General features: G+C 42.7%; 1 protein-coding gene across 1 annotated transcript; it reads left to right on the top strand.

Annotated features, from left to right (window-relative positions):
* The first annotated feature begins 9,479 nt into the window (after positions 1-9,479).
* On the top strand, positions 9,480-14,343 carry LOC120659383 (calcium-dependent protein kinase 17-like). Its single transcript, XM_039937513.1, has 8 exons — positions 9,480-10,377; positions 12,073-12,216; positions 12,317-12,469; positions 12,637-12,752; positions 12,838-13,005; positions 13,307-13,531; positions 13,607-13,728; positions 13,879-14,343. The coding sequence occupies exons 1-7, from the start codon at positions 9,600-9,602 to the stop codon at positions 13,724-13,726; spliced, it is 1,704 nt and encodes a 567-aa protein (XP_039793447.1). The 5' UTR covers positions 9,480-9,599; the 3' UTR covers positions 13,727-13,728; positions 13,879-14,343.
* The last annotated feature ends 1,253 nt before the right edge of the window (positions 14,344-15,596 follow it).

Here is a 15,596-nt window from a genome sequence, read left to right as displayed (position 1 = left end):
TTATCGAGCTTTATAACCACCAGATAATTTAGTTATGCATTTAACTTAACATGATTTAGCATAAATTTCTCAAGGTGCATTTAACTAGTACTGCATATGAAATTTTTATTACAGATAGAACTTACTCTAAACAAGATCGTGTCCAAAAATCAAGATCAGTTATGGTGTAGATTACTCATAACAAAAATAGTAAATCTAGCCCTAAGATGCTAAGCATGATTATTCACCAAAGCAAAACTCAGTAACTGCACCTCAAAATTTTTATACAGGAATACAGAGCTAAAAAGAGACTTCAGAAATAAATATAGATTTTTCTGAGCATAAGAACTATATATGGAGAATTAAGTTGATTAAACAAGCATAAAACATGGTATATAGTAAATGAATTCTAATAAATCTGAAATTTATGGATTCACAAGATTTCAGTTACACATGTATGCAGTAAAAATTCCAGAGCAATTTCATGTGCATATTTTCCAGTATTAAATCGAGAAAGCTAGCAACAGATTAGAGAATCTTGATTGTTCTAACATGATAACTGTTTTAGTTGGGTGTCATCTTTTTACTGTGATCTTAATATTCCATTAGTGATAACATGTCCAAAAATCAAGGTCATTTGCTGAGTAGAACTTCCTGAACATGCATAAGGTGATTTTCTTATTCTTTTTCTCAGATTAAAATAAATGCAAAATATGAACATGTTAATGTAACAAAAGTTGTAGTTCTTGTTTCAAGGATTCCATAACATTTTAGTTTGCAGTTTTCTGATTTTTATACGATTTTCTAGGAATTTTTAAAGTTTGCTGTTTTGAGTTCATTTGTAACTTTTCATTTGGACCCCTGGAACTTTTGTTTCTTCTCCAGGGAGGTCCCTGGCGGAAGTTCAGAACAGGGGAGGGTATGGGCGCGGCGTTTCCCGACGAGGGGTTGGCCGGCGGCGAGGGGTTTGTGGGGGAAAAGAGAGAGGAGACCGAGGCGCACCTTAGGGTGTCCGTGGCTCGTCGGGGGAGGGTCTGAGGAGGCGGGTCCGCGGTGAGGGGCGGCCGGCGGTGGGTCTGATCGCCGGTGGTGGCGCTCCGGCGGTGTTGGGGTGGGGCGGTCTGGCTGGGAAGCTTCAGTAGGATGTGAGGAAGGTCGTGGTGCACTTGATTTTGGCAATGTGGAAGCGGAGGGGGGAGTTCCACGGAGCAGCAGTGCTCGGCGGCGAGGTTGGTCGCGCCGGCGGTGGTCCAGCGAGGGGAGGGGCTAAAGGCTGGGTCTGGGAGGCTCGTGCGGAGGCAAGGAAGGTTGTTGGGGGTTCAGTTTAGGGGAAAAGGGGCCGAATTGGTGGTTTCCCGAGTGGCCGGCGAGCGGCGGCGCAAGAGATGGCCGGCGGCCTTGCTGGGCACGCGCGAGGGACTGGGCTCTGCCCTTTATAGGCCCGGAAGGAGGGGGAGGTCGTGCTAGGGGCGAGCTGTCTGGGGAAGGGTCGCCCGGGGGAGCTCAGTCGTGGGCACGGCAGCGGCCGGTCATGGTAGTCGCCGTGGCGAGCAGAGGATGCGGCGGGGCGCGTGTCGAGCTCAGGTAGCGCCAAGAGAGCTGGTTTGGGGCAAACCCAGGGGCGCGGGAGCGGTTTTGGGGCTGGGGCGCGACGCGTGGGCGGCCAGGTGGCCGGCGCCGGCGTACGGGCGTCGCCGTGGGCACGGTGCAGGGAAGCTGGAGGTAGGAGAAACGGTCAGGGGCAGTGTCGTAAATAATCCGAAGTTCCAAAATCAGTTCTGTAATTTCCATTTTTCTCCCTCATCTTGGCCTCAAATGAAAAAGTGTTGAATACCACTTTTGCTCAGTTTTTCGAGATCTACAACTTTCGTGTTATGCACTTTTTCATTAGAGCAATGGTTTGAGAGTTATTTAATTAATTCAAAAACTGCCATTTAAGGTACTCATCATTTCATGTGAATTTTGTCACTTTTACTCCTAGGCTTCAACTAGGTTTTTGTTGAACATGACATGGTGAATATGCCTATTCATTTTCATAGGCTTCCTTGCATTGGTTTGAAGTTATTTTAACTTCCTTAACACTAGAAATAGAACTCCTATTTATTTGATTTGTTTAAATCTTGAATTTGCCAAAAAGTCTTTTAATTTAAACTATGTGTCACAAAAATATAAATGTGTCTTTTACTACATTGTTATGACAAGTTTAGCTTGAAAGTTTTGAGAATATTAAAGTAACAAGTTTTCTATCCACACATACTCCTATACAAGGATCCATTAGTGTTTTGTATAAATCTTTGTTATCATGAGCCAAAGGAATGTTTAACCTTTTGTTCGAATTTTTATTTTGTTTAAACTAGTAGCTCTTCATAAATCAAATAATGGTTCCATTGATCTTTGCATTTGAGGGCTTTCCAGTTTGGGTTTGATTTGCATAGCAAGTTTATAGCTCATTATGAAAAGTGTATTTTATTGCCTTATTTACCACACATGTCAAGTCAAGTTAAAAAGACTATCAATTATTATTTTTCAAGCACATTGCACTCAAACACATGCATACATACATCTACACACAAGTTCGCAAAAACTAGACATAGGGTTCTTATTTAAGTTTTCTTAGCTCATTTGTGTGTGAAATTATGTTAATTGACTAGCTTTGGTTAAACTGACACCAGAGGTGTCACAATCCCAGCCCCCAAAACCCTTTTTCTGAGCTAAGCTTTGCCAATTAGATAAGTGGTACTTACTTTTATTTTCAGCATCATTCCAGAGAAAGTTTGCCATTTGAGAATTAATGTTCTCAATGGCCAATTTAGGGAATTTGATCACTGAGAGAAGGTAGATAGGAAAACTTGCTAGACATGATTTCAATAAGGTGAGCTTCCCTGCAGGAGATAGAAGTTTCCCCCTCCAACCCGCAATCCTTTTAATCAGCTTGTCTACAACAGGCTGGATATCTTCTCTTTTCAGATTGGTGTAGTGAAGGGGAACCCCTAGGTATTTGATAGGAAAATTTCCAAGATTGCAGCAAAACAGTCTAACAAAATTATTATCTTCCTCTTCAGAGGTTCCTAACGTCAGCAGATCACTCTTGTTATAATTAACTTTCATACCCGAAAGATTTTCAAAACAGGCTAGTAGCCATTTAAAATGGGCAGCCTTAGTGATATCATTCTTAAGGAACAAGAGTGTGTCATCTGTATATTGCAGGCTGACCACCCCACCCTCAAAGGCCTCTGTAAGTAAACCTTCAATAAGGCCTAGATTTGCTGCCTTAATCAGCATTTTAGTAAAAACATCCACCACTAGGTTGAAAAGAAGGGGGGAGAGAGGGTCTCCTTGTCTGAGACCTTTTCCCACCTGAAAGTAGTTACTATTTTCATCATTCAACCTTACACACACAGACCCTCCTCTAGTTATTTTTCTTATCCAGTTGGTCCACCTTAAACCAAAACCTCTAGAGATGAGGACTTCTTCAAGGAAGTCTCAATTAACCTTATCATAGGCTTTTTCATAATCAAGTTTAAGAATTAGGCTAGCCTCTTTCCTCTTGACCACCTCGTGAATAATTTCATGGGCTGCTACAACACTCTCAAGGATGTATCTACCTTTTATAAAGGCAGTTTGGTTTGAGGAGATCAGCCTATCACAGATCTTAATCAGCCTATTGTTGAGAGCTTTACTTATAATTTTGAAACTACAATTAATCAGCGCAATAGGTCTAAATTTCTTTAACTCTGTGGCTTCAGCTTCTTTTGGGATAAGGGTCAGCATAACATAATTGAGTCTGGCAATGTTAACATTGTCATTCTCAAAGCCTTTCATCACATTCATGAAGTCAGACTTAATAGTCTCCCAGAATCTTTGGTAAAAAATAAAGGAAAAACCATCAGGGCCCGGGGCACCATCAGAATAAGAGCTAAAGACTGCCTCTTTAATTTCTTGTTCTGAAAAAGGCTCTTCCAGGATATTATTTTCCTCTAGAGTCAGTTTTTCTCCTGTGTCCCGAAAATGGTCACTTAAATGTATATCTAATTTTTCTTCAAAGCCAAACAAGTCTTTATAAAAGTCAGCGGCCAAATTTAACAACTCCTTATTATTATTAACCTCACCATTTGGCCCCTTAAGAGAGGAAATGGTTTTTTCCTTTTCCTTTGATTGGCCACTGTCTGGAAATAAGCTGTATTACGGTCACCTTCTAGGATGTTTTTGTCTCTTGATCTCTGCTTTGCCTTAGATTCCTCTATATTCCAAATAGTCTCTAACTCTTGCTGAATTTCATTCATCCTAAATTTTTCAGAATCATTGAGTTGATTATTTTCAGAGAACACATCTAGGATGTCGAATTCTTCAAGCAGATCACTTTTCTTCTTTTTTATTTCAGCATTAATGTTCCAGGCCCAACCCTTGATTTTTCTTCTCAGTAATCTTAGTTTGAATTGCCACACATCAATAGGATTAGAATAAGAGCAGGGAGTTTCCCAGGCTTTCTTAACAATGTCGGGGGAATCTTCCCTCTATAACCACCATTTTTCAAAGAGAAAAAGGAAAGGTCTGGGTTCAGTTTGTACACCAAATTCCACTAAGATGGGAACATGATCACTCCCCAACCTGGAAAGGCTTTTGATGTTTAATCTTGGAAAGTGAGCTTCCAAATCAGTTGAGGCAAAAACTCTATCCAGCACAGCCATGGTAGGATGGTCTTGATTGTTAGTCCATGTAAAGGACCTATTTGGGAGTTTAAGTTCCACCTGCCCCCAGGTATTGATCCAATTATTAAAAGCATCTACCCAATGAAAAATAATATTTTCATTATTTTTGACAGCTATATTTATTATGAGATTAAAATCTCCACCTACTAAAGTAGGGCCATCCCAATCATCTACCACGGTATGCAGTTCATCAATGAACTCTTGCTTATTGTGTTCGTAAGCTGAACCATAAACCACAATAAGTCTCCAGCAGAAATTATCTGCAGAGTTCCTAATGGAAACACTGACCGAAAAATTATTAAGCTTCCAGCTCAAAACTTCTATTCTACTAGTTCTAAAACCAACTAAGATTCCTCATGCAGTACCTTCATCTGGAAGATAATTCCAGCTAAAGTCATGACTCATAGCAGCAAAAAAGGATTCATGAAAACTAGATTTCTTAGTTTCTTGAATGCCAACAAAATCCAGCTTGTTTGTATCAATAAAATCTTTTAGACATTCCAACCTGCCTGATTTGTTCAGGCCTCTAATGTTCCAAAAGGCGCCTAACATTATTAAACTGTGTACAATTATTATCAACTGACCTAGTCCCCCTTTGGACCACCTGAGACCAAGTCTCTTTTCCAGAATTAAGGGCATGCTGAATAATTTCAGACCCTTTGTTTTCTGGCAGATTGCTACTGTCAACAGGAGTCACATTTTCAATATCAAGGTGAACAGGTAAAGTTATTTCAGGATGATCAGAAATAAAACTAGTAGATTTAGAAGTGTCATCACATTTTATGGAATCTATATTTGCAGAAATTTGTTTGGTATCATTACCAAGATTGATTCCAACATTATGAGAAATTTGAGCAAGGTAATCAGAGTCAAAGACATTAAAGGAGGTACCTATATTTTTCTTCGTCCCATCCAGATTTTTAAGACTCTTTAAATTAGTGGCCTTTTGAAGAATTGTCCTGCTATCATTAGCACCTCTTCTAGGTCTCTCACAGGCTAACTGGGGACCCTATTTTGTTTTTTTCTTGTCAGCAGGAGCCACCTTTCCTTCATTGTTACCCTCTTCCAGTGTGTCAACACACTTTTCCAGGTCATCATAGAGGTTTCTCTTAATAGAGTTACATTGAAATACCTTTTTTGTCAGCTCCATGTCTTCACTGATATCAATATCAGGTTCACTATCCCCATCAACCAGCTCCATATCTCTCAAGAGATCAGAGGTCACTCTAGTATCTAGTCCTTCTCTAGCAAGTTGTCTGAATTTCTCGCAGCCTCTCATTTCTTCTGACTCTTCCATTTCATGACACTGAACTAGGTGCTTATCAGTACTCTCTTTGTTAGTTTTCTGGTCCAGTGGGAAATTCATTTTATCTAACATCTGTTGTAGTTGTATCAGGTCTTGGTGTGGGACTGGGTTACAAGCCACAGTTCTTGCTTTCATATTACCATTGTTTTGCCTATGCGCAGGCATATTAGGAGTGCTTCCTGTCTGATCACTATGATTTTCCTTGTCAGTATCCATATGTCCATGACCATCTAGATCCCCATCCAAATCATCAGCCTCATCATCATTGTCATCAGGATCATCATCTTTTTTTGGCTGCGTGGATTGGGTCTGTTGATCACCCTCTACTTTCATTGATAGAACAAACAAACTTTTCTTCATCTCAAACAGTCTTTCAAACAGAATCTTAGTGGGGTCCCTGCAGGCAATTTTAATCCTAACCACTTCATAGAATGATTTGAAAATGGAGGGCCAGTCAACAGCAAGAAGGATTCCAAAGCTGGAAGCAATTTGGGCAATGACTTTCCACACACACCATTTGGGAGGTATTCCTCTTAGTTGGACCCAAACTTTAGATAATTCTGCAAAAGGAACAGTGTCCCCAACCCATTCAAGGACCTCAACTTGCACACCTTGTCTTCTCAGATTGAAAGATGGGTAGTTCTTTATATCAGCCACTTTCTTATGAGGAGGGAATCTCACCAGAAACTTGCCCTCTTCCAATTCCCTAATTTGCCAAGGCCAATCCTTACAATAGATTTCAGCTAATTTCTTCTCAAGCTCCAGCACAGAAATTTGTCCAATAATGACATTAACCACACCGCAATTTGTCAAGTTCAACCACTGGCTATGACCTTCTTCAGAAACCTCTACATGGTAGAAATCTAAACCATTGCTAGCACTACCATAAAAAGAGGCTACAGGATGTTGTTGATTCCAAATAGGGCAGGCATCCATATGGTGACCCGGGATAGCACAGATAAAGCAAACTCTTGGTTTCTCACAAATTCCAACAAAGTGACCAGGTTCTCCACAAGTGAAGCAAGTCAGGGATCTGTACCTTGGGTCAATTGCTGGTGGCCGTACCTCCTCAGACTCTTTCTGTTGGTAGCGCTGTTGTTGCTTTTGAGGGTGGGATTGAGGCTGAGGAGGCCGAGCTGGAGGAGCCCCCTGCTGTGATCACGGCCTCTGTGGAGGACCATTAGCAGGTCTCCCACCATGAGCTTGACCAGGCGGGCGCCCTCCTTGAGGTGGGGGTTGGCGACCCTGGGGCAGGGGCTGATCCCGGCGTTGAGGCCGCTGGGGAGGGAAGGGACGCTGGGGGCGCTCAGGCTGCCAGATCTATCGCCCGCCTTCCCCCATCGTGGATCTTCGAAGCACTTCTGCGCACGTCGCCTGCCGTCCTCCCCTACCCCAGAGGTCTCTGGCAAAGCTGATCTGAGTAGGTTTACCTTCGATTCGATCGGATTTCTTCACGGGATAGTTGTCAGCCAGGGTGAAAGCGCGATCTCTAACCAAATCCCGTCGGACCCAGGCAAGGAAACCCTCACCAACAGGAGCCCGACCGCGAGGTGGCGCGGCGGGGATGGCCCATAGATGACCGAAGAAGGACTCGATTTCTTCTCCAGGATCAATTCGATTTTCCCCACTGCAGGATCCTCTTCCTCCTCGCGCCATCGCGTGCCAAGTGTCGGGTGGTTGGTAGGTGGAGCCGCGGAGGACGCCCCGTCCTCGTCAGACGGACGCGTACTCTTCGAAACCGCCTCCCTCTCCACCCTCCACGGCGGAGCCGGCGAGGGGATCGGTGGGTCACGCGGCGCCACCACCAGCGTCGCCCGAGTCGCTCTCACCTCCCTCGGATCCTTGGATTTCAGCATATCAGTCGCTAAGGATGGATCCGGATGGCTGAACATCCGAATTATTCGTATTCGTATCCGCTTAAAATGTAAATATGGATATCTGTATTCGTATTCGATTTTAATATAGATGTCATATGGATGCATTCGAATCCGACTTTGAGAACTTTTCTCTATCTGATTCCATATTCGTATTCAAGGAATATCCGATCACATCCGTATCTGTCCGTATCCGCAAAGAAAAAGTGACTAGTGAGACAATCTTAAACTTATTTTTATACGTAATTACTTAATGTTGTACACTATTTAAATTATTTAGAAAACTAGATAACTAATAATATATTTATTAAAATTAGTAATGATATAAAAATTAACTTTAACTATTTAATATATTTATTTCATGATTAAAATTATTTTATACGAGTCAAATTAATTATTTATTTAATGATAAAATCTTTTTTATATATCTTAATTATTAAGTATTTAAATATTTATTTATTTTACCTTTAAAATTAGTATTATATATTTAATATAAAATCTATATATAGATAATTATATTCTTTTTTTATTAGCTATCTTCTAATTCTTTACTCCCCACTTGTATAATGATTTTGATCTACTATAAAATTATTGACAAAATAAACTTATACTCGTGATAGCTCTATGTTTTAAATCGAGAAGGTATCCGGATTCGAATCCGGATTCGAACTATCCATTTTGTATTCGTATCCGATGGGATCCGCATTCGCATTCGTATCCAGATTAAAATGTGGTAAAAGATGACATTCGGATTCGATTTCATCCGTATCCGATCCGAATCCATCCATATCAGTCGCTGCGGTGCTACTAACACTAAGCAACCAGTTTAGAATGTTTGTACTTCCAAAATCATAAATGAACACCTCAAAGAAGATTAACTAGGGGCATGATTGCCCTTTTATATTGTCCTCTTTAATTCTTGTGCCTCCGGCTAAAACATCTAGTACATATATTCATTTGTCCTGTGAAAAGAAAAGGAGCATGTGGAACCGTTGGAGGTACCGTGGCCTATTGTGTAAAGAGCTAGCGCAAGTTTAACTGTTCGAATCCTTGCATAAGTGTAGCTCAAGAGATGATTGGGCTTATTGTATGGTGTGCTTTCATTTTCACCCTCTTTGTTACTCCAACTTTTATTGTTCTACAAAGATCCATCTATAGTTCGATTTTGGAGAAAAAAAGTAGGTATGTATATCATATTTCAACCTAAAATTTTTTTGCAGCCACTCTTCTCTATTAATACAAGAACGACAAAACTCTTGCCGGTTCCTTTTCAAAAATATTTTTTTTTTGCAGCCGTAATGAATCCTATATACGTCTCGTAAAAAGAAAGAGGGAAGAATACACACACGCGCCACTATATACCAGGGAGTCAGGGACACAGTGGTCTTATCAACATGGATATTCCTCGTCCTACGTGGACCCCTGCACAAAACATAAGTCGTTATCCAATCCGACCCATCATCTCACGTGCAGGCCGATCTGAGCCGTTGGATCTGGCGCGCATCGCCCACTCCCCGCACCCGCCAGTGTCCCCCACTGACAACAGGCCCCACTTGATCACCTTGGTCACCCCGACGGGCCCCACCACCTCCCGGCCCTCTCCGCCGGGCGCCGGCCATTCCCTCCCCAAAATCCTCCCTCCATCCAACCAATCCCCCACCGTGCTCGCCGCCCAAATGCCGCCGCGGGCCGCCTAGGGTTCCGGCGGCCGCCGCCCCCCTCGCCGGTGCGATGGGGAATACCTGCGTCGGCCCCAGCGCCTCCTCGGACCGCCACAGCTTCTTCAACTCCGTCTCCCTCGCCGTGCTCTGGCGCCCCGACGCCGCCCGCGCCGAGCCCTCCCCGGCCTCCGAGCCCACCCCCTCCACTCCTCCCCCAACCTCCTCCAGAGCCCCCGACCCGGTCATCATCTCCGAATCCGAGCACTCGCCCCACAACCCGAACGGCAAGCCCAGGCCCAAGCCCAAGGTGAAGCGCGTGCAGAGCGCCGGCCTCCTCGTCGGGTCCGTCCTAAGGAGGGACTCCGAGCGGCTCAAGGACATCTACACCCTGGGCAAGAAGCTCGGGCAGGGGCAGTTCGGCACCACCTACCAGTGCGTCGAGAAGGCGACGGGGAAGCAGTTCGCGTGCAAGTCCATCGCCAAGCGGAAGCTCATCACCGACGAGGACGTCGAGGACGTGCGCCGCGAGATACAGATCATGCACCACCTCGCCGGCCACCCCAACGTCGTCTCCATCGTGGGGGCCTACGAGGACGCGGTCGCCGTGCACCTCGTCATGGAGCTCTGCGCGGGAGGGGAGCTGTTCGACAGGATCATACAGCGGGGGCACTACTCTGAGAAAGCCGCCGCGCAGCTGGCGCGGGTGATCATTGGGGTTGTCGAAGCTTGCCATTCCCTCGGGGTGATGCACAGAGACTTAAAGCCGGAGAATTTCTTGTTTGTGAACCAAAAGGAGGACGCGCCGTTAAAGGCTATCGATTTCGGCCTTTCCATCTTCTTCAAACCAGGTACAGCCTCGATTCCGGTGTTGTGTCGTGCTTGACTGCAGTTTGTGCTACTGTTGTTGCGCCCCCAAGAAAAATCCTAGACAATGCCTAGTTTGACTGCAGTTTGCTGTGGCGGTGGACTAGTAGTGCAATGTGTGCACGCACAGCTTTGAGTTGACACTATTTATTTCACATGTTTGTGAGTATGGTACTACAAAGGATTATTTTAAACAGTACGATTGGAGGCATGTTTTCATGCCTTGTACTAGTAGAAATAATCGAAGTTCAGAGCACGAAATACTAGTAGAAATAATCGAAGTTCAGAGCACGAAAACTTGGTGACAGTTGTACTGTAGCAGGGTACATATGCATCTTCTGGTATTCAATAAATCTGGGAGGGAAACTTGTGAGGGATAAGAGAAAAATGAGCTCCGTCCCTATACCAATGTAAAATTGCCAATCAATTTCCTGCACTTTCAAGTAACAAAAGAGAGAAACAAAAAATAGAAAAGAAAGACACACAGAGATGTGCATTGGGGTCATTTAGAAGTAGTTTGTACATTGCAATCAAACTCCTCAATGGACAACTCTGTATATTCAGTTGATTGTTTTCTTAGCTTAGAAATATTGTCTCCAGGTTTAGATCAAGTCTGCATTCAATTTCTTGATAAATGTCTGAATATTATCTATTAATTTGCATAAAATTTTTGTGAATTTATTTCGCTCAGGATCATGAGAGCAAACTGCAAAATGGCAATTACATTTTAATGCTTATTATCGACACACACTATAGCATCCATGTTAAGAATCGATTGTATACTGATAGGATTACATTTGAAGATCTTAAATACTGTTTGAAAATGGGGTATAAAACTATGAGAAGTGATGTTGCCAAGACCTGGTCCATGTGTCCCTCAATATTAACCTTCGGATGAGCATGCTCAAACCAAACTTTCTAAGGATGGAGCCTTATATTATATAGGTGGGCAATACTGATTTGAAACCATAGTTTTCAATCTGCAAGCTAAAAAATGATAAGGTCTGGATTTTATGTTTTGTTGTTATTTAAGACATTAAGGCCTGTTTGTAACAGAACCTAACTAGGAATTAATTTATGCACATGCTCATTCATGTTAGTTTGAAGAGATTTAGCACAGCTGCAACCACGCATATTCTCAAATCCATTCTTAGAGCAGCTTGAGTGCTGTTAAACGAGCTGCGGGCTGCACAAACTAAACAGTGCACATTTGAGCAATCTGATAGTGGTTTCAGTCTTTCAGAGCTGAAAATAAAAACTTCATACTTGGTTCGAACGCAACTCAGTAAAACAATAATTTCTGATGGCGTTGATCTGTTTTAGAAAGGTGCCAGGAAAGAGGAAGAGGAGAATGGGAGAGTTCTCTTTCTTCTGTTTATTTTAGTTTCCTTTGGGCTCACAAAATGAACCAGCTTTGGAGGTATCACTTAAGTCCATGTTTCTGATTTTTCTCCCCAAAGTTGAACACACATTAGTGATGCTCTTAGGGGAGCTGTATGTTCTATCTTACCGAGAAGGATGGTGTTGAACTTCATACAAGAAGAAAACATGTGAATTATCAACATGAGCATATGACCGCCAATCCTCTTTTTTTTTTCATTTATAACACCATTGTACAGTCATATGTATGCCACTATCTATTTCTCGTGCAGCCTGTGTTGACTTGGAACTGCTTACAGGTGAAAAAATTTCGGATGTCGTTGGAAGTCCTTACTATGTTGCTCCTGAGGTTCTGATGAAAGACTATGGCTGCAAGGTGGATGTGTGGAGCGCAGGTGTAATAATTTATATCTTGTTGAGTGGGGTTCCTCCATTTTGGGATGGTGAGGATGCATTTACTTCTTCGCTGTACTTTTTACCTCACCTCTTGCTTCTGACAGTTCTGCACCGTTCTATGTTCTTTGATTTGTCTGCCCTTTGCAGAAACTGAACAAGGAATATTTGATCAAGTTCTAAAAGGCGAACTTGATTTTTCATCCGATCCCTGGCCCAGTATTTCAGAGAGTGCAAAGGATTTGGTTAGGAAGATGCTAGACCGTGATCCCAGGAAGAGATTGACTGCACATGAAGCTCTTCGTAAGTGCATAGGACTTTTGAAATACAAATACCAACTATAGAAAAAAATGCTGCTGATCATCTAACTCCACGAATATACCACTTTATTATAGAACATTCTGTTGACCATCTAATTTTGTTGTCATAACTCATAAGTCTTCCCAAATGACCCATCTTTATTTTGGCAGGTCATCCCTGGGTTTGTGTTGATGGAGTTGCTCCGGACAAACCTCTGGATCCTGCTGTCTTAACCAGATTGAAACAGTTTTCTGCGATGAATAAACTAAAGAAGATGGCCCTTAGGGTGAGTACTGGAAGGTTGCTTATTTTTGTAGAGAGGATATTATTGTGTTCAGTATCGATATTCTCATTGAACTGGGTGTCTGCAGGTCATTGCTGAGAATTTGTCCGAAGATGAAATTGCAGGATTGAGAGAAATGTTCAAAATGCTGGACACTGACAATAGTGGGCAGATCACATTGGAGGAACTAAAAAGTGGCTTAAAGAGAGTTGGTGCTAACTTAAAGGACTCGGAAATTGTAACACTAATGAAAGCGGTAATTATTCTAACATATTTTTGCCCTTCTGTTTCCATATCTTTTCAAAGGTTCCTGTGCCCAATGAGCTCAAGAAAACTCTTTCTTGAATTTGAGTTCCTGAAATATCAAACTGATGTAGGTGCATTAATAGCATCCTTTTTAGTTATTAAATCTGTTTTTTTATCTGAACTTATTGATCTAAGATTGTGAGAATGACCTTTTATATTCTTGCAAAGGAATTTGTTGCTAGGAGAATTAACAGTGCACATGTAAGTTTTGGGCGTTGCTTGAATGAAGATATATGCTGTACAACTTTCAGGCAGATATCGATAACAGTGGTTCCATTGATTACGGAGAGTTCCTTGCTGCAACTTTACATCTGAACAAAGTTGAACGAGAAGATAATCTCTTCGCAGCGTTCTCATACTTTGATAAAGATGGCAGTGGTTACATTACTCATGATGAGATACAAAAGGCATGTGAGGAGTTTGGTATACGAGATACACACCTAGAAGATATCATCCGCGACATTGATCAAGACAATGTAAGTGGATGTGCATCTGATTATGACTCTGCTGATAAAGGACAAGAGTTCGGTCTCACTTACTTATCTCTTCAGGATGGCCGGATCGACTACAATGAATTTGTAATGATGATGCAGAAGGGAAATAACCCACTAGGGAAAAAGGGTCACGCCCAGATGAGCTTTGGTCTTAGGGAAGCATTGAAGCTTGGCTAAAGGTAACTGATGTTTTTTCTTTTCATTTCTTTCCTTAGCAATCCACATAACCTACTGCTTATTCCCATTTCCATGGATGATGTTCCATGGCATGCTAGCACTCCACATAACCTACAGCATATGCTTACTGTTTGGTTGTTTTTTTTTTCCAGGCATGCTCGATCCTCAGTGTAAAGTGCCATTGAGCATTATATGCCAACTATAGCTGAGAAAATGAGGCTCGGGACCTTGGTACTCCGGTACCGAAGGTGGAGTGACATGGTCGGGTCTGTCAACCGAGCATGCTGCATGCAGGAAAATAGTGGCAGATTTTTTCAGAGTTCATCTTAAATACTGAAACGTCCTTGATCCTCCACCATGTACAGACTTTTTCCAGGAGGGACAGGAATAGCGGATGTGTTTTCCATGACCTTTCTTTGCCTGTTCTGAAGCCCAGCTTCTGGATGCTCCACATGGCGCGTGAATGTTGTACAGCGTAGCATGTTGCATGATCGGACAATGTGTGTGGAAGTGTGTTCTATCTGTGCAGTCCTTGTTATATATGCTGTAAGAATAGGCTGTACGCCTGTACTGTGAGAAATCTACATCAATTAAATGATTTTTTAGTGTACATTTCATCGCACCTGTACCAACTTGCCGGGTAAGTGCAGCCTAGTACCGTGAAGAATGGCTTATGCTTATGAGACAGAATGTCACTAGCCATTAACTTGCACGTGATGATTCCTGGAGTTCAAAGGAACATTTTGTGATCATGGTAATGCATCCATTACACTCGAAATTGTTTTAAAAGTTTTATTCAGAGAGGTTGCCGTTGATGCTGCAAAAAATCCTTTTCACCAATCCACTTTGTCCCAGAACCCTATAGTGTTTTTTTTAACAGAACTGTTCAATTCCTATCATCCTATGCTTCAGCTTCACCATCAGAACTGTACCAACTTGCTCTTTTAGGACGGGAGAAGATCGGACGGCCCAGCAAGAACAAAAGAGAAACGACGACCCAGCGCGTGGTCCCACACGCCCAGCCGACTAGGCGGACCGACGACCCAGTCCACTACATCATACAAGGCCCATTGACGATAGTATTGTCTCTTCTTTTTCCCTCTATAGATGTTGTTTGCTGCAAATGCAGGTGGGTGGTGGGACCTCGGTTTTTATATTGGGGTGGGGAGCCTGCCAGGCGGTAGGGGCCTCCATGCGATAAAATAGAAATTTTAATTACATTTAGGCCCCTACCGCCCGGCAGGGGGGCGGCAGGGGGCCGGCCGGCCCGCAGAAAAGTGCCGTCAATACACAGAACATGAAGAGGGTAAATGAAGGCCCTCACACATACACCAATGCAGAAGAAAGCTCGCAGCAAAATGCTTGGCCCCTCTGACAAGCTCGGTACACTGTATGTATCATAAGCACTTCCAGGATTTCTATGCACAATTGCTTCAAGCATATGAGGTAGGTTGTCATATGAAGCCTCATAAGTGCCGAACCGCATCTCAAACATTTTTTGTTTAGCCCGCCAAGCCTTTGCATAGCTGATCACATACTGCAAATTCTGTTTAATATCCCTAATTATCAATGCAGGCTCGTAATCCATTTTGTCAAGAATCATCCCATACATCTTTTTGGCCACGAAAGTAGATGTGATATTACGGTGATGTCCCACAACACCTGTCAATCTATAAGTATGTGGTGTAACAATTGAACATTCCCAGTGTGTTTTGAACTTCCCCTTGTAGGCATGCACTCGCCATGTACAGTCTCTATATGCACACATCACCTCGTATTCTTTGCTGCTAGACTTCAACACTCTGAATTCCTTCCTCAGAGATATAGCCCAGACCTTCACAACATCCTTCACATCTTCAATGGTACGATA

The sequence above is a fragment of the Panicum virgatum genome, chromosome 2N, assembly GCF_016808335.1.
Source record: "Panicum virgatum strain AP13 chromosome 2N, P.virgatum_v5, whole genome shotgun sequence".
In the NCBI taxonomy this organism is placed as follows: Eukaryota; Viridiplantae; Streptophyta; class Magnoliopsida; order Poales; family Poaceae; genus Panicum; species Panicum virgatum.
The sequence above is the reverse complement of the archived record's forward strand: the minus strand, read 5'-3'. Positions and strand labels throughout refer to the sequence as shown.